The 19,640-nt window shown below is 37.7% G+C and overlaps 1 protein-coding gene across 5 annotated transcripts in view; it reads left to right on the top strand.

Annotated features, from left to right (window-relative positions):
- The window catches only part of PLA2G4A (phospholipase A2 group IVA), a 189,157-nt gene that overhangs the window by 117,035 nt on the left and 52,482 nt on the right, over positions 1–19,640 (top strand). For all 5 annotated transcript variants that reach the window (XM_079928237.1, XM_079928236.1, XM_079928238.1 and 2 more), the window contains 3 exons: positions 2,135–2,172; positions 4,929–5,070; positions 17,845–17,981. In XM_079928237.1, coding sequence (XP_079784363.1) covers positions 2,135–2,172; positions 4,929–5,070; positions 17,845–17,981 — 317 coding nt within the window. The remainder of the gene's footprint in view (positions 1–2,134; positions 2,173–4,928; positions 5,071–17,844; positions 17,982–19,640) is intronic.

Genomic DNA, 19,640 nt, shown 5'->3' with positions numbered 1-19,640 from the left:
GACATCCTGCAATCAAATCCAATGAGCCTTCAAAGTCTGATTCTCTGGGAATTCCTCCTCCTGTTTCCATACCCCCAGGTTGGGAAACCTGATGTGGGGCTCAGACCCTTCACTCCAGTGGGTGGACTTCTGTGGTATAAGCATTCTCCAGTTTGTGAGTCACCCACCCAGTGGTTATGGGATTTGATTTTACTCTGATTGCACCCCTCTTACCGTCTCATTGTGGCTTCTCCATTGTCTTTGGATGTGGGGTATCTTTTTTGTTGAGTTCCAATGTCTTCCTGTCAGTGATTGTTAAGCAGTTAGTTGGGATTCTGGTGCTCTTGCAAGAGGGAGTGAGCACACATCCTTCTACTCCGCCTTCTTGAACCAATCTCCCAATGAGATATTTCTTGACAGGAAAAGATGCCTGATGTGCTCCCGCTCCACACACACATGCACAATAATTCAATGGATACTTACTGATTGTATGTTGTATGCCAAATACTGTGCAATGAACATGTAATAGAGACCTATTTAAGACAGAGCTTACGATTTAGTGGGAAAGGCAAATTTTTGGACAGATAATTTCCATACTTTTTTCTTACTATTAAAATTCAGTACTGAGAATTATCCATGAACTTATTTTAACATTTTGGAAAGCTCCTTCTAGTTTATTTCTTTCCATTCCCTGAAACCAAAAAAGAAAAAGCCAATAATCTATAGCATTTTATGTTGGCTCAAAAAATATCCTCTTCCCATTTTAAGAGGCATATCCTAGTTCTGTTCTATTTGAAGGTATTCAATAGGTTCATTCTAGCTATATTCTTATGGTAACTGATGTAATAAAAATAATAGCACCACCTTACACTTGTGCAGGAAACTTCGAAACATTTTTTCATTTGGTTCTCTCAACAATCTAAAGTTACATTATTCATAACTAATGGCAGGGATAGTATTGAGAAGTCCTTTCTATACAACAGATTTATAGCTTCTGGAAAGACATCTTTTAATACCCCTTTTCTCTGTGGATATTAGTAATTCTTTTTTTTATTAAACCCAAATTGGCCCACTGACAAGATGGATTCCTCCCATAAGTTTCGTTGGTTCATATAGTGTTGAAAAAATAAAAACCTGAGCCCCACATCCCATTTGTAGATGTTTCTTAAGCTGACCACAGTTGGTTGGCCCCTGGGTCCTGCTGTCCACCTTGGATAGGCATTCTGTCTTCAGTTTACTATAGCCTGCACTTGTCACAAATGCACAAGTGTTCATTTTCACCCAGGTTTTCTTTAACTTTGGCCTCTGATTCTGAGGCCCAGACAGCCCCAGAATAATGATACACATCTTCATATTTTTAGATCTCAGGAAGTTTTTACGATATTTGAGTAATGATTTTGGTATACACTGCTTCTTTTTAATGAAGAAGGAAAACAACCATGCCAAGACAATTCTTATGGTTGTGAAAATGATGTATAGCAGGGTCCCCAACCCGTGGGCCAGGGACCAGTACCAGTCTGTGGCCTGTTAGGAACAAGGCCACACAGCAGGAGGCGAGCTGCAGGCGAGTGAGCAAAGCTTCATCTGTATTTACAGCTGCTCCGCATCGCTCGCATTACTGCCTGAGCTCCGTCTCCTGTCAGCATTATGGTGAGTTGTGTAATTATTTCATTATATATTACAATGTAATAATAATGGAAATAAAATGCACAGTAAATGTAATGCGCTTAAATCATACCAAAACCATCCCCCCTGCCAATCTGTGGAAAAATTGTCTTCCACAAAACCGGTCCCTGGTGCCAAAAACGTTGGGGACCGCTGACTTATAGGATTTCCCTGGCAGTCCAGTGGTTAAGACTCTGTGCTTCCACTGCAGGGGGAACAGGTTCAATCCCTGGTTGGGAAATTAAGATCCCACATGCCGTGTGGCACAAATGATGTAGAAAGTAGGCTTCTCTCATGAAAAATAGCAAAAATTTATTTATTGAGATACACCTATAATTTAGGGTCTTCATGGAGCTATGTTACTTTTATTTTTAGTATATATTTTAGGTTAAAAATAATCTGTCACTCAAAAATTATTTTGACTTTGTTTGCATTATATATAATACACTTCCATTTTATGACCCTAATCTGACTAATATATCTATCCTAGGTCACTGAAATGATTCTGGAAATGTCTCTTGAAGTTTGGTAAGTCCATTTATTTCGTTGGATGGATCCACTGACTGATTTTAATTGTTAAAGAGTACACTTTTAATATATGAAATAACTCTGACACCTTTGAGTATCAAAAATGCATTAAATGTACTTCATTTTTTTTTAGCTCTCTCCTAATAACTACAGTATTAAAAAGAAAAAACTAATATTCTTTGCTTAGTTTTCCAGTAGTTTGGTAGTTAAATCATAAATGTCAGAAGAAGAGCCTTTAGAAGGGGCTCTTCCTCAAGTTAAATATATATTCCCATAGAAATAAATATAGCTATTGAAGCCTATTTTCATTGCTGATTCAGATAGGTATTAAAAAATATGACAGTGAACATACACAGGAAACTATAAGAGGAAAAACTGAAAATTGAGACTTTGTTCATAATGATCATCAGGAAAACAAATGGTTAAGTCCCATGATGTGTGTTGCTCTTTCAAAGTGGTCTCCAAAGATGAATGTTGAAAATTCATTTATTTATTTTCATATGGTGAGTCTTAGGGGAGTCAGGCCTGCCTTGAGAATTAGCTCATCTCTGACCTCATGCTGAGGTTGATAGATCCCACCTGCCTCAACCTCTCTGCATCTCTTTGAACTTCCCTGTTGAAGTGGGTTTTACCAGAGTTACGAGTACACATTTTATTTACACGAACATCACAAAATTAATGTAGCATTCTCATTTCTTATGATTTGCTAAATGAATGATAATGGATACATTGACATTGAGTTTAGGTATTTCTCTTGTTTTGATCCCCAGAAAATGTTGGTTCAACTTAAAAAATTATTACATAAATTACTACTGTCATTCAATATATGTCAGCATGTATCAGAGGACAGTCCAACTTTTTTAGTTGTGTTATTTTCAATTACATCGATTCTTGCTTACAAGTGGTATATTTTGGCATGAGATTAGAAATATTTTTGTTACTTGACTATGAAAATAATGCTATTTGTTTTAATGGGAAATGATCTCCACTGGTGTAATTAGGACAAAATTATGCTTTAATAAAGCAGAGTTATCCAAAAAATGGAGGTAAAAAAAACCTCAGCTAAATGTATACATAGGTCCAGAAGCAATTTACTATATATTTACAGTGAACTTTAATCAAACTCTATTTTTATATGTTAATTTGTCTTGACTCTAAAATGAAATGTTGGATTTCCCTCGTGGCGATTAAGAATCCGCCTGCCAGAGTGAAGTAATTCAGAAAGAGAAAAACAAATACCGTATGCTAACACATATATATAGAATCTAAAAAAAAAAAGAAAAGTACTGATGAACCTAGTGGCAGTGCAGGAATAAAGACATAGACATAGAGGATGGACTTGAGGACATGGCGGGGGAGGGGAGGGGGAAGCTGGGGCGAAGTGAGAGTAGCATCAACATATATACACTACCGAATGTACAATAGTTAGCTAGTGGGAAGCAGCAGCATAGCACAGGGAGATCAGCTTGGTGCTTTGCGATGACCTAGAGAGGTGGGATAGGGAGGGTGGGAGGGAAGCTCAAGAGAGAGGGGATATGGGGATATATGTATACATAGGGCTGATTCATGTTGTTGTACAACAGAAATTAACACAGTATTGTGAAGCAATTATACTCCAGTAGAGATCTATTTTAAAAAAAAAAGAATCCGCCTGCCAATGCAGGGGGCATGGGTTCAATCCCTGGTCCGGAAAGATTCCCACATGCCATGGAGCAACTAAGCCCGTATGCCACAACTACTGACCCCATGCGCCACAGCTACTGAAGCCCGAGTGCCGAGGGCCTGTGCTCTGCAACAAAAGAAGCCGCCACAATGAAAAACCTGCACACTGTGATGAAAAGTAGCCCGTGCTCACCACAACTAGAGAAAGCCTGCGCACAGCAACGAAGACCCCAACGCAGCCAAAATAAATAAATAAAATAAAGGACAATAAAATAAATAAAATGAAACGTTCATTAAAGAAAAACTCCATTTTTCATGGAATGTCTTCCATTAAATATAAAATAAAATCAGGAAAGAAATTAGAGAGTTAAAGATAGTACATAAAAGAAGACACACACAAGCCATACGTCTGTTACTATATTTATAAAATTGCTCAACATATTTTGAATTTTAGATATTTTTGTACTGATATCTTCTAAACATCTATGTTAATTGCTTTATTTGTAGATCTTTTAAAAGTCATGCTTCTCGTGCTTAATGTAAGATAATGATCAACATAGTACATTACAAAGAACGTGAGATGCAGAATGAGAAACCCTGGATTTAAATATCTACTTGCTAATTTTGTTAACAGTTGAAAGATTTCTAATTACTTTTTTACTCATTTGTAAAATAAGAAAAGTACTTTATATCCATTGTGATGATTTAGTGAGGTGTTCTTCCTAAAGAGCATGTATTATAGGAATTTTTTCCACATGTATACACATGTTTGTGGTGGTACTGTTTGTAGTAGTTAAAAAAAATTGGACATAATGTCAATATTTATGGATACATAAATTGTGCTCTAATTATATAATGAAAATACTCCATAATAGTAAATATATTTGAATTAGTTCTACTTATAAACACAGATGAATCTCAAAAACAAAATGTTCAATGGAAAAAAATGATTTGCAGAATACATACAGTTGATAGCATTTATACAAAAATTAGAAACCTGTAAAGTGACTCTATATATTATTTAGACCTAAATGTATAATGTAAAATACAAGGCTACTGGGGACATTGGTTCATGATCTCTATTTTATATACAGTTCATCCCCAGACCTCCGATTTAGTATGGCTCTGTGTGACCAGGAGAAAGCTTTCCGACAACAGAGAAAAGAAAACATAAAGGAAAACATGAAGAAACTCCTGGGTCCAAAGAATAATGAAGGCTTGTATTCTACACGTGATGTGAGTTGGAAATTTTTCAAATGTTATTGCAACTTAATAATAATTTTGTTTGTACTTTCTCCCAAATTCCACCCAAATGTGACAATATTGAGATTAAGCATTATTTCTCTATCTTTTTAAGATAAGGTAAGTGTTTCATAAACAGAAACTCTTTGAGGAAGATCATCACAAATGCTGCCCATATTTGGTAATATTTATTAGATATAGATTTTAAAAGAGGAATAGGCAGACTGATGCACAAGATGTTCATTAGTAAGAAAAGTTTAACCTAGAAAAGGATATAAAATGATCATTGAATTCATTTTAATACAGACTAAGATTAAACAATTGTGGGACTTATCATTACTGAACAAGAGCAAAATGTTGTAAATCTTAATGACAACAATTAACAAAAAATGTTCTTAAAAGATGTGAATAGGGAGATAAAAGGAAATATTTCAAATTATTACTATTTCATAGCAGGAAGTGAAAAGATATCATCCAAAATTGACCAACTAGTTAAAACAATAACCTCCACATTTTAATATTTTCATAATCTTAATTATAGAGAGATGTTAAAATTACAGTATTTTCATCAACAAATATTGAAAGTACAGTCCTTCAATTGTACTTTAATTTTTCTTCCCTTAAATTCCAGCAAAGTAAATGGCATTTATTATTCAGTAACTTGTATTCTACAATCCAGTTTTTGTCTGTTTGTCTATTATTCATTTATCTCTTCACTCATGTATCTATGTGTCAGTCTCCCTATCTATCTACCTACCTACCTACCTGTCCATTCATCCACCCATCCATCCATCCATAGGTCTATCCTTCTTTCTGAAATCTACAAAAATAAATTGCTGCCATAGTTAATAATACTGTATTATATATTTTAAAGTTGCTAAGAGAGTAGATATTAAAAGTCCTCATCACAAGAAAAAAATTTTGTAACCATATGTGGGGAGAGATATTAACTAGACTTATTGTGGTGATCATTTCACAATACATACAAATATCAAATCATTATGTGGTACACCTGAAACTAATATAATGTATGTCAATTATACCTCAATAAAACAAAATTAAAAAAATGAATTGCTGCAATGATGCTCATCAAATGATAATAATGAAATTTCTTCTTAGCGGCATATCAGGTAATTTTTTTTTTTACTTATTTCTTTGAGGTTTTCTGTTAATTGAATATTTTAGATGAACATAATTTATTTTTAGAAAGATATTTTCATTAAATGTGTAAGTCAATATATATTTTATATCTATTGATAAGCATATATATTTACCCCCATGCATGTACACACAGACCAGAGATTAAAGATTACTGTAGATTAAGGACAAAATGCCACTGGAAATGAGAAATAAATTCTGAGTAAGGGGGCCAGATGGGTACCCCTGTCCCACATGTGATGGCACATTTCTAAATGTGTTTCTAGGTGGGTGTAGCAGGGGTCGAAAGCCAGTCTGGGCTTCTGGAGTGGCTTTTGGTACTAGGGGAGCAAACGCTAAGGTAAAATATTGCTGATGGGGATTTTTGCTAAAAGGAAGCTTGGAGGAGAAGCAAAACCTCCATTGAAGCTTCTATTTAAAAAAAAAGAGACTGCTCTTCCATCATGCATCTTGTGGTTGCTTATTGTCTCCGGCTGATGAGTCCTTGAAGACACATCCTTCTGTATGTATTACTCAGAAGTTTCTAGCTGCCTGGGAAGTCTTTTTGGGTGTTTTGTTTGTTTTTCTGTAGTAAACCTTCCATCAGCAGTTCTACACCATCTTTTTGTCCCCATCCTTGTTTGGCATTGTTATGCCCTTGGAGCAGAGAAATGATATTTCAAGTTTTTTTGATTTCTGCCATTTCTCATTTGTTGAGACACTGTGCTGGGAACTTGAGGTGAATAAAACTGAAATGGTTAATACCAAACAGTCACTTTCCTTGGTGAGTTTAAAGCCTAGTTGGGGAGAAAGCCATTTCAGCAGATGAAACAGTGATGGAAATGGATACCTCTGTTAATTCATGGTCGTCAACTTCATTTGGGAGACCCATGCTGGCTGTTTCAGTGTTTCCCAGCCTAGTTGCTTTCCATTTATTTAAAATGCTTTTTATTTCACTCCCAGCTGCTGATCCACCCCCTGCCTCCCTCACAGCTGATAGACTTGCCTCCTAATTAGAGAAATTAAAAGTCGTCAGGTGACAAATCTTTCATTTCTTGGCATAGGATTGACATGTTTCATAACCCGGGCTTACCCTTTGCCACTTCCCTCTGAGCTCAATGGAGGAAACAGCGCTTTTTCTTTCCAGAGTCACATCATCTCAGATATGGATTGCAAACCGTTAGGAGCCCCAACATAGCAACTGTCCAGTCCTCCCAGGGCTGCTCCCCACCTCTGTTGTCTGCCTCCATGTTTGTATGAAATTTTCCTGCTCTAAACTCTGATATAGAGAGAGAAAAAAGGAACCAAAAAAATCCCCATGGAATGTACATTCCCGTCTCCTTTCCGCTCTGCTTCTCTCCTTATCTTCACAAACTTTTCCAAAGTTTCCTACACAATCTCATTCTACTTCCTGCTTTCCTCGGGCTTCTGCCCTCATGACTCTACAGCGGCTGCTTTACCAGTCACAGGTACCAGCTAACAAATGCAAAGGATCTTCTGGCCCTGTGTTCCCTAATTCTGTAGCTGCAAATGACATGTTTTCCTACTATTTTAATCATTCACTACCCTTCCCTTACTGTCTTCCCTTTATTTTCATCACGCCTCTCTGGTTCCCTTTACCAGATCTTCTTCCTCTGTGCATTATTTAAATGTGGGTTCTTCAAGACTCAGCCCTAGCCCCTCTTAAGAATTTTCTCTCCCTTCCATGTGTCACCCAGCGCATTTGGGCTAAGAACTTTCACACGTATATCAACAACCTAGAATCTCTCTTCTGAGATTCACACCCGAATATCTATACCTCTTCTTTCTGATTCCTTCACTTGTATTCTTAACATCTCACACTAAGCATGGCTGAATCTGTACACAAAATCCTCTGGTCTCTATAGTTCTACTGACACCTGTCCTCTTTCTTTCCACTTTCTGTTCACACTGAATTCAGAGTGATCTTTACAATACACAAATATGATTCTATCCAAACCAAGCTTAAAATCCTTCCACTGCTCTTAGGACTGGCCTCACAGCATCTCTCCAGCTTCATGTGTTGCTGGTTCATCTCAAATCTCCCATGCTCCCTCCTTTAAGTGCCTCTTCGTTCCAGGTCTCTGCAGAACCCTTCACAGGTGGCGCTCTTGCATGCATTGTTGCTTCTCTCTGCCTAGGCCTCGCCCTCCCCTCCTTCCCTCCACCCCACCCCCTTTTCAGTTAACTAACGGCCTCCCATGCTTTTTTCTTTTTTTTTAAACATCTTTATTGGAGTATAATTGCTTTACAGTGGTGTGTTAGTTTCTGCTGTATAACAAAGTGAATCAGCTATACGTATACATATATCCCCATATCCCCTTCCTCTTGCGTCTCCCTTCCACCTTCCCTATCCCACCCCTCTAGGTGGACACAAGGCACCAAGCTGATCTCCCTATTCTATGCCAGCCTACCATTCTTGAACCAGTGAACATGTCACTTATTCAGACAGTCTTCCTCATCCATTCCTCCCTCCCTCCAGGTCCAAGTTAGGTCTCTCCGTCATGTTCTTTCATAGCACAAATATGCACGTGATCTTCTCCGCATTTCCCACAATCGTACTTAAAAATATTTGTATAGGTACTCATTTAACGTCTTTTTTTCTCCATTAGAATATAATTTTCATGAGGACCATGGCAGTGTCTGTGTTTTTCACCTTTATATTCCCAGCACCAGCTCAGCTCCTGACTCGTGGCAGAGCCTAGGGAAATCTTGTGTTGTGAGGGTCAGAGCACAAGTGCAGGCAGTGGCTTGGCATTTCAGCCAGGGGCTGGCTTCGCTAGAGAGGCATCAGGGGCTCACAACTGAGGAACACTTGCATCAGGTTGTTAGGGAGGGGACAGGTTGAGGAGAAGGCTTGGATGAAAAGATCCCAGTTTGAATGGCTGCATTAGAAAGTCTGTGGGGCATATTGGCGCAGACGTCCAGTAGCCTTTGGTCTTAGGTTTTTCTTTTCGAAAGGAAAGTTTCTGCCTCACCTCCCAGGCACTCCTCCTTTTGTGGAAAGGAATCTTTCTGGGAAAATGAAATTTGGCCTAATATTCATACAGATTGGCTTTTCTGCAGCAGATGGAGAATGAGGTAATTGTGCTTTTCTCTGGGCTAGTCTTCAAAAATATTAAACTCATGTTTTTGGAAGTCATTCCTCAAATTAAAACTTTTGATGTTGTTGTTTTGGATTTGGTCGAGCCATTTTTTTCTCTTGGCAGAAATCATCCGTTTAGATATATTCAGCACCACCCATTCCCATAACACAAATATCATTTTCCTATTTTGTGTTTCTCCTTGGCCAAGGGCCTCTTAAACTCCCATTTCCCTTGCTCCCTGCCAAGATCTTCACTTTCTTCACTTTCACTTTCACTGCTGGCTGGTTGGCCTCCTGAAGGTAAGGAGGAGCAGGCTGCTGTCTAAGACAGAACAGCCCTACTCAATTCTCGTTGCAGAGACGGTGCCTGTCTTATTCCCAGTTTTCAACAAATGGTTTGCAGCATCCAGTTTAGGACATCAGTGTCAAATTAAAATGTTGAATGAGTTTGGGCAGTAGGAATTTGGGCGCCTTGCTTCTTTCCTCTACTTCACTTGTAAAATGGAGACAATGTCTCATTCAGCTAAAAGGATGAGTACTAAGCAGCCCGAACAATGTGTAAGGCACATCTTCGTTACTCAATACGATAGTAGCTATTAAACCAATACACGGGTGTTGCTGTTACGTAACACCCCAGGGCAATGTCAAATTCAATAAAACCTTAGCTTTCTTACTTGGATAATGAATTAGTTAAATAGTTAAGGTTTCTAGTAATCCAAGAGTTTCTTCTCTTAAGTACTAAGACTTTAAAAAAATTACTCTTAACAAAATGGATGTAAGTCGTTCTAAAAAACGTAATTCTTTGCCCAGACTGAACTGATTTAAGTGCTCTCATGTCTGTGGCTTTTGCAATCAACTACCATTTCCCCATGCTCTATATATTCCCTTGAAGTAATTTCTTCCAATCACCCCTTTCTCTTTCAACTTTGTTGTTGTGGAATTAAAATCTGATATGTAAGCGTGTTGTTAGAACACTGTCTCTGATTAGTATAATCTCTTCATAAATAAAGGGCTGAGATCGTTCCTATGAGTAAGATCTATAACACTATGTGCATGGGAATTTTTGATATATTAAGGTTACTTAGAGGCCACTTCTTTTACATTTTCTTGTTCCAAAATAGCTTTTGGTCAGATGTAGTTTCCAGATTACAGTCTGTTCTGTGAAGTGAAATGCTGCTTTACAGTTTTCATGTCCCCACGTAACTGACCATAAAGGGAGCAAAGCTGGTTGGGGCACTCAGATCTGGCATTAGAATAGCAGGGAAATGAGAGAAGGAAATTTTACTCCAAACTTCATCAAAGAATAAAGGAGGAAATGTTTCCTGTCAAGGCAGAATACAAGGAATATACAATTAGATAGCTTTGGATGAAAGTAGAAGTATAAAGTGGTCCTTAAATAATATAATCTATTATATAGAGTGCTATTCTGTATTTAAGTTTGTCGGATAAATTAAGTGAAAAACTAGAGAAAAAAGAGACTGTCTAGTGACAGAGGGGGAGGCAAAGCAAAATAGTTTCTGCAGGAGGTAATAGAAATCGACCTTGAGTTGTCAATAAGAATTTTTATTCCTTTGTTTATTCTGTTTTCTTCATCTACAATATTCTTCCTCTTGCTTCCACCTTCATTATGACAATAGCACTTTGCTGTGTCAATTCTTATTCCTTTTAGATTGTAAACATTTTGGGGCAAACAGTTTGAACTCCCCTTAGCTAGTTTTGAATGGGACCCAGAGCAAGAGAAGGCTCTCCAACAGGACTCAGTTACTGCGTAAGCTGCTCTGCCCCTTGGGCCATATGACCATTCAGATCCATTGATGCTTGAAGTGTGTGTGGCAGATAGGGATGCTGTGGTAGGTGAATTGCAGCATAGGCACCTTTGGTGTTAGGCCTTGCCATCCTCTGTGGATAACTACCGTCCTTTGAAAAATAGCTTTTGGCCTGCTTACTGGGCCATAGTAGAGATTGAATGCTTAACCATGGGTGACCAAGTTATCATGTGACCTGAGCTGACCATCATGTTATCTGACCCACCAAGCCATAAAATTGGGTGTGCACAGATGCACTCCGTCATCAGATGGAAGTAGAGTATATGAAATTGGGCTGAACAGGCCCTGAAGATACCAATAAGTTCCATGAAGAAGTGGCCCAAATGTCCATGTTCCCCATTCCTGTTACACTGCCTTCTCTTTTCCATCCTCCACCCAGAGCCTCATGGGGGAGATCCCTATGATCAGTTGACAAAAGGAGAGAAAGGGCCTTGTTAGAGGTGATTGTACACACTATTTAGGCACCACTTGAAAGAGGACAGCTGCAGGGCTCAGCAACGTGGTCTTCCCTTCACCAAGGCTGAGCTGGCTACAGCAGCTGCTGAGTACTCAATTAGCCAGCATCAGAGTCCCCAGCAACACTGAGTCCCCAATATAGTAGCATTCCTATGGGTCATCAGTCAGCTACCTGGTGGCAGATTGATTACACTGGACTTCTGCCATCCTGGAAGGGGCATGCTTTGTTTTTACCTGAATAAACACTTACTCTGGTTGCAGATTTGCCTTCCCTGCACTCAAGGATTCTGCCAAAACTACCACCTGTAGATATACAAGATGCCTTAGTCACAATATTCCACACAGCATTCTGATCAAGGAACTCACCTCACAGCAAATGAAGTATGGCAACGGGCCATGTCATGGAATTCACCAGCCTTACCATGTTCTCCACCATCATGAAGTAACTAGCTTGATAGAATGGTAGAATACCTTTTGAAGACTCAGTTATAGTGCGAGCTCTGTGGCAATATCCTGGAGGGCTGGAACACGGTTTTCCAGGAGGCTGTAAATGCTCTGACTCAGCATCCAGTATTGGCGCTGTTTATCCCCAGGATTCATGGGTCCAGGAGTGGAAGTGGGAGTGGCACCACTCACTATTACCCCTAGTGACCCACTAGCAAAATATTCGTTTCCTGTCTGTGTGACCTTATAGTCTTCTGACTTAGAGGTCTTAGTTGTGAAGGAAGGAATGCTTCCACAGAAGTGGAACAATGATTCTACTGAACTGTAATTTAATACTGCTGCCTGACCTTTTGGGCTTCTCATGCCTCTGAACCAACAAAGAAGGGAGCTACTCTCTTGGCTGGGGTGGTTGATTCTGACTATTAAGGGGAGATTGGGCTCCTCCTCTCAGGTGGAGGTAATGAAGAGGATGTCTGGAATACAAGAGATCCTCTGTGGTGTCTCTTAGTATTATCAGGCCATGAGTTAAGTCAATGGAAAACTATAAGAACCCAATCCAGGAAGGACTACTAATGACCCAGACCCTTCAGGAATGAAGGTTTGGTTACTCACCAGCTGAGGTGCTTGTTGAAGGCAAAGAAAATACAGAATGGATAGTGAAAGAAGGTAGCTATAAATACCAACTATGACCAGATGACCAGTTACGGAAATGAGACTGTGTTTGCCATGAGTATTTCTTCCTTAGTTTGTTATGAATATGTGCGTGTGTGTGTGCATGTACACACAGAAATACAAAAACAGATTCATATTTAAGTTATGAAGTATCAATGTGAAGAATAAGCATTGTTTAAGGACTTTGTATCCTTTTCTGGGGAAAGGATTAGTGCATTTCCAGTTGTACACAGGATATCTGTATCATGTTAGCCAGGAGTATGACCTTGTTATTGTCTTTCTTTGGATATTAAGTGTGGTTGAAGGAGAGGTATATGGCCGCCGAGTTGAGAAGGGGTGGACTTGTGATGGTCAGTTTGCATCAACTTGGAGGATGTTTTTTGATGCAATTAATATTTAAGTCAGTGAAATTTACTTAATCAGGTTGTCATCTATAATGTGGGTGGGCCCCACTCTAATCAGTCAAAGGCCTGAATAGAACAAAAAGACCAACCTCACCAAGCAAGAGGGAATTCTCCAGCAGACTACCCTTGGACTTCATCTGAGGCATCAGCCCTCCTGGGTCTCTGCCTGCTGGTGTTTGGACTAAAACTGCATTATTGACTCTCCAGAGTTTGGAGCTTGCTGTCCCATACTGCAAATTTGGACTTGTCATTCTTCACACCTGTGTGATCCAGTTCCATAGATAGATAGATAGTTAGATAGATAGTTAGATATGTATCTACCTACCTATTGGTTCCATTTCTCTGGAGAACCCTGACTAATACAGGAACCAGGGAGGCAAAAGTCTTTATATAATTGTCAGAACTTAAAATCTATGAAAACATAAAAAAAAAAATCCTTGAGCACTTTAGAATTTTCTTTTGTGAGGGAGGAAATTAATAATATCTGCAAGCCAATGCAGGAAGATAATTTAATCAAAACACAGCGTATTTGGTAAATAAAAATTCATTTCCTGTAATCGTATGAGAAAAGTATGAGAAATATTCATTGATATCATTTATACACAAATATTGATGCACTTAAATCTAAATATAACCTAAAAACTCTTGGCAACTTTAATTTGTTTGATTTTTTAAGATTTAAAGCCCGGACTAACAGCTGCACCTTGTAAGTCCTCAGTTATTCTTTGAAAGTTATTTCAGAATAACTATCACTATTAAAACATCCAAAGTTAGTCTGTTTATTGCATAACATTGTGCTGTCATCTGAAGCGATACATGAATCTGAAATGTAATTTAGCTAAATGTCAAGTGGTTTCTCTCGATAAAGATTACTCTTTTCTTTCTGAATAATGGGGAAAAGGAAAGAGCATGAATTCTATGTCAGTGACACCTCAGCTCACATCCTGGTTATCACCAATCTGGATGTGAACAAGGTATTATATGTGTGCACTCCATACCTCCTCTTCTGAGACATGAAAATAATAATGATTTTTGAGGGATGAGAAGATCTTTTGGTTTTGAATTTTATTTATTTTTTATACGGCAGGTTCTTATTACTTACCTCTTCTATACATATTAGTGTATATATGTCAATCCCAATCTCCCAATGAAGGATGAGAAGATTAAATGAAATAAATTTTCTTCATAAGTCTAATTTCCCTTTCTTTTTTATAGTTAATAAACATTTATAATTTTATAGTTTAACAATTCATATTCTGTATGAGTTATAGAATCTAGAATGCTACCAGTAGCAAAAAGCTTCAAGTTCATTCATGCTACCCAATATTTTTACACATAAGTAAAGAGTCCAAAGAGGATTTTCTTTACCTAGGTCCCCCTAGTTGTAGGGGAAGCTTTCAGAGATAGAATGGAGCAGAGTGAATTAAAAGCTTTGGAGTCTGACAAACCTGGTTTTAAATCTGCAAGAAACCACTTTCTAGATTTGAGACAGCAGAAAAATTATCTTCTTTGTGTTTCAGTTCCTTTATCTTTAAAATGGTAATAGGGAGTTCCCTGATGGCCTAGTCGTTAGGATTCTGGGCTTTCACTCCTGGGTCCCGGATTCAATCCTTGGTTGGGGAACTAAGATCCTGCAAGCAAAAATAAAACAGGAAATAGACCAGAATTTATACATATAAAATGGTAATAATATATATATCATAGAGTTGTGAAAATTAAATGATGCATAAAAACAGATTAATTCATGTGCAATAAATAAAGGATAAATTATAATCTATACAATCATTCAGTTATTTCATTATTCAAGTTTTATGTACAAATAGTATGACACTTTCTTTCCTCTGATAGCAACCCAAATTTCTGACTTAAATATCTTACCTGAAAACCCTCTTTAAGAATTAGTGTAAAGCAATAATGAAAACAATGGGTTACATAACACATGAATCCTGGTTTAATAAGGGGCTGTTTCCAGAAAATTCCTAACGTAAAATAGTCATCCATAAGTATGTGTTGGGCTACTGGCACATGAAGAAGGACATCTGGGGAGTTGTTTTCTCAGGATTAAAGAGGTTTTATGTTCAATCTTCCAACTTCTCTTATGAAATCTCTCTCTGAACAATAGCACAGGTTGTGTGTTATATGTTGAAATGAAACAGTGTAATCTGTTACTAAGAATTTTTTTACTCTGAACTACCTGACTTGTATTGGGTTTAATGTTAGTGTTGCAAGTAACCAAATCAACAGGCTTAAAATCCCCTCTGACTTCTTTTCCCCTTAAAGCCCTTCATAGTCTTATTTTTCCCAACTCCCTAGTATACTCCTGCTGCAATAAGAAGGCTGGTCTTTTCATCTCAAAATCACATACCCTTTCTTATTTGTGCCTATCTTGGCCTGACCTTAGGCCCAGTGTTTGGCACATAGTAACAATAAATGGTTTACTATTATTATTATTATCACTATTATTGTATTGCCTATAAACTCAAGCCTTCATTCAAGGCCTAATCGAAATCCCTCCTCCTTCTCCTAATTTGTAATCTGCCTTCCTTACAACTACTCTTAATATTAATACTATATTATACTCCATTCGCCCACTGTATAACCCACTTTAGTTTCCTATCTTAGCTTTCCTCCCTCTCCATAGAAGTTTTTAAGAACTTATATATTTTACTTTATTTACAATTTTAAAACTATGTTCGAGAGCATTCTGTTCATCTGAACATACACAGGTTCAAAGCCATTTAAATTGCTGCATTGCACTGAACTGGTAGACTGTGTTTTCATTAATGAGGTCTTCAATTTGCATCTGATTTGATGGCCACTGAGTATCAGAGAAGAGCCCTGAATTTGGAAATTAGTGCTAGGTGTCCTGCTATTCACTGTTCTACCTCCAATAAGACCTAACCTCTAGAGACTTCCCTTTCTCTATGAAAGAATTCTATAGCCTTTTTCATCTTTTTAGTTCTAAAATAATGATTCTGTGTATGTGTATATATATATTTATCACATTGGTGAGTGACACCCAAGAGTCAGGATCCAAGTGCTGGGAACACAATGCAGGTGTATTCTCATATCTGCTTTTAAATTCAAATGTTGCTATATCACACATCATGTAGTCTCTGAAAAACTCCTTTGTACACTCATGAGAGAATGAGAATGAAAAAAAGGAAGATAAGATCTTCCTGCTGTTATGAAAATAGTTTTGACCTTGTGGACCCCCTAAAAACTATGCACACTTTGAGAACTGCTGGGTATAGGGAAACAACCAGCTCTCTTAGGCAATAATGCTTCAGGACCACAAGGAAAATGACAATATCTCCCTCTTCAAAGAAACACCCTTGCATTTCAGTCACGTTACAGATAGCCTGTTTTACTGCAAAAACTCTTCATTGGCTTATGCTTCTCCCATCTCCAGAACAGCCTCCTTCCCTGCCCTCATCTCTCCCTACGGAATAACTCTGCATCTTTAACATCAAGCTCAGGTTTCTTCTTTGTCTGTGAAACTTTCTCCACCACTCCAATCCCTCTGACTGAAATTGACCACATCTTCTAGACCTCATGTACTGCCAGCCTGTAGCATTTGACTTTGGTAAGGTGTACTACCAGGAGCCTGGGGTTTGACCCTTGACTCAACTCTGCTATTTATTGATTGCATGACCCTGAAAAAGTTTTCAAGGTCTTGGTTTTAAGTGCATTGGTTTCCTCTTCTGTAAAATGGAAACCTCATAGTGATTTTATGAAGATTAAATAAGACAATTTCTGTAAAATACTAACAGTTCCTACCAGATAATAAGAGCTCAGTGAATATCATCTGTTCCTGTGTTTCTTGTTGTCATAATTATTTTTACATTTCTGCCTCACTTAAATTAACTATATTCCCCAGATCCACCCTGGGGATACTTGAAACATAGAGACCACTTAATCAGATTGATGAATGAATTAAAGAATGAAGAAATAAACTTTGTAGGTTTTTTTGTAGTTGATTAAGTTCTTTTTGATGGCTTAAATAACAGCATATTTTTGAAATGGGTCAGCATAAAGGAGTGCTAAGAATTCTGGACCAAGAAGGCAAGATGCTTACTCAACTGCAGATTACCAGGTAATAGATCTTATACAAGTAATAGCAGCCTTTCAGAACTTCCATCTGAAAAATGAGCAAATACTTTTTTGCTCATTTTATAGCAATTTTGAGAGGATCAAATTCAAAAAAAACTACACCCAAAAGCAAGCCCCAAACTGCAAGGAGTCAAGCAAATATAAAGGATTGTTGTTGCTATTGTTGTTGCTGTCAGAGTTAGTTGGCTATTTTAATAATATCTGCTTTCTAATAGACATTAATTCTTGATTTTCTTAAGTGAAACATTATTTTCTTCTTTTTTTTTTTTTGCGGTACGCGGGCCTCTCACTGTTGTGGCCTCTCCCGTTGCGGAGCACAGGCTCCGGACGCGCAGGCTCAGCGGCCATGGCTCACGGGCCCAGCCACTCTGTGGCATGTGGGATCTTCCCACACCGGGGCACGAACCCGTGTCCCCTGCATCGGCAGCCAGACTCTCAACCACTGCGCCACCAGGGAAGCCCTGTTTTCTTCTTTTTAACAATTAGATATTATCAAGGTATGAGTGAACTTACAATTCTTTGTTACCAAATGTGGGACATAGAAAAACTGAAATGAAAATGACATATTTTATGATTTTACTTTACAAATGATCTCTGTGTTTCTTCATTCCAGGTGCCTGTGGTGGCCATACTGGGCTCAGGTGGGGGTTTCCGAGCCATGGTAGGATTCTCCGGTGTGATGAAGGCATTGTATGAATCAGGAATTTTAGATTGCGCTACCTACATTGCTGGTCTTTCTGGATCTACGTGGTTAGTATACATTTTAAACCTTAGTTTTATCATCCTAAATGCTTAGCATTTATCTACCTGAAACTTAGAAAAGAAATGAGGGTTTAGAAAACTGACATTAACTTCAAATTACTGAAATATTCCAGCTTGATGCAGTAATCTGTTCTTAAAAATATTTTTTAAGGCAAATTCATACTTAATGATGACTGTTGTCATAAGTTTGCTCCCTTTAAGCCCATTCGTGACTTAAAATGTAGTTAAACATAAAACAAAAAAATAGGTCAATTGAAATAATTCTATAGAAATATCTCAGAAGTGGAATAACATACTCCACCCATAATTAATTTAATCTTCCTATAATTTACTGATTTGTAATCTTGCAGCGATTATGTCTAAGTACATGATTCGCTAGGTATTCATTTTCTTCTTTAAGGCAGATAGAATGAAATGCAAGATACCTCAGTATACAGAAGAAGGAAACAACTTTTGAATGAAGAAATGCAATAAATTTCACTGATTTATATCTAATTATGAAATTAATCCTTTAAATGTATCTAAGCTCAGCTAAATTTAGAGACAAGTTAAAGCATCTGCATGTATAATATTTGTATGCTATAGATTTGCCTTTTCAAGAATATATTTATAAAACGTTTTCAAAGACAATACTATGTACTTTTTGGTTTGCTTACCTCACATAATAAGTATGTTGAAAATCATATATTTAGTCCTTGCTTAGATGTCTCAAATAAAAGTATCACCTTATTATAGAACTTCTGATATTGGCTTGTAAGGCCTTTTAGTCACTCAGCCATGATAAAACTTATCTTTTATAATATTTTATTATACATAAATATATAACATATGTATTATATAAGTATATATCATATAATTACAATATATATAATAATATATATTATATATGTCTATATTTTAAAATTTCTGTGTCTTCTCATCCTGTGAGATGGCTATGAGTTTCTTCATCTTTCAAGTATAGAACATATGATTCAGAAGGCAAGTGATTTGTCCAAGATCAGTAGCAGAGCCAACATATAGACTTAGGATTTCGATCCCCTACTCTAGGTTCTTTCAACTAAACCAGAACCTTCTCTTGGACAGCTATATATTCTACATCAGTGGTGCCCAAAAGGTTGGGGACCGGTTTCATGGAAGACAATTTTTCCATTGGTGGGGAGATGGTTCAGGAGGTAATGCCAGCGATGGGGAGAGGCAGATGAAGCTTCACTCGCTCGCCTAGTGCTCACCTCCTGCTGCATGGCCGGTTCCTAAGGTCCACGGCCCGGGGGTTGGGGACCCTTGTTCTACATAGAGATTCATATTTAAAGAGTCTATAGTTTCTTAAATATTGTGAACCAGTTTCTTTAACTGAAAAACAAAAACTTAGAACCATGGTTGCCACCTTCTTTGTATGTACTCTCAAAATGATTAGTCCTTTCTGAAAGAAAGGTGTAGCGCATCATTATTCTTTCCTTTGAAGGAAAGAGCATGCACCTGCCTGTTTAATGAGTAATATGAATGTGATGGAAAAACTTGGACCCTTAGATTAATTCACCTGTTCAAGCATTTTATTATTAGTCTTCAGGTAGTTTTCTTTATCTGTATTCACTGGTTTTTAGATCCCTGTGGTCCATCACTGACTAATACATTGCAAGAAGCTTGCTT

Source organism: Stenella coeruleoalba (assembly GCF_951394435.1).
Source record: "Stenella coeruleoalba genome assembly, chromosome: 1".
Classification (NCBI taxonomy): domain Eukaryota; kingdom Metazoa; phylum Chordata; class Mammalia; order Artiodactyla; family Delphinidae; genus Stenella; species Stenella coeruleoalba.
This window is presented reverse-complemented; position numbering and strand designations above follow the sequence as displayed.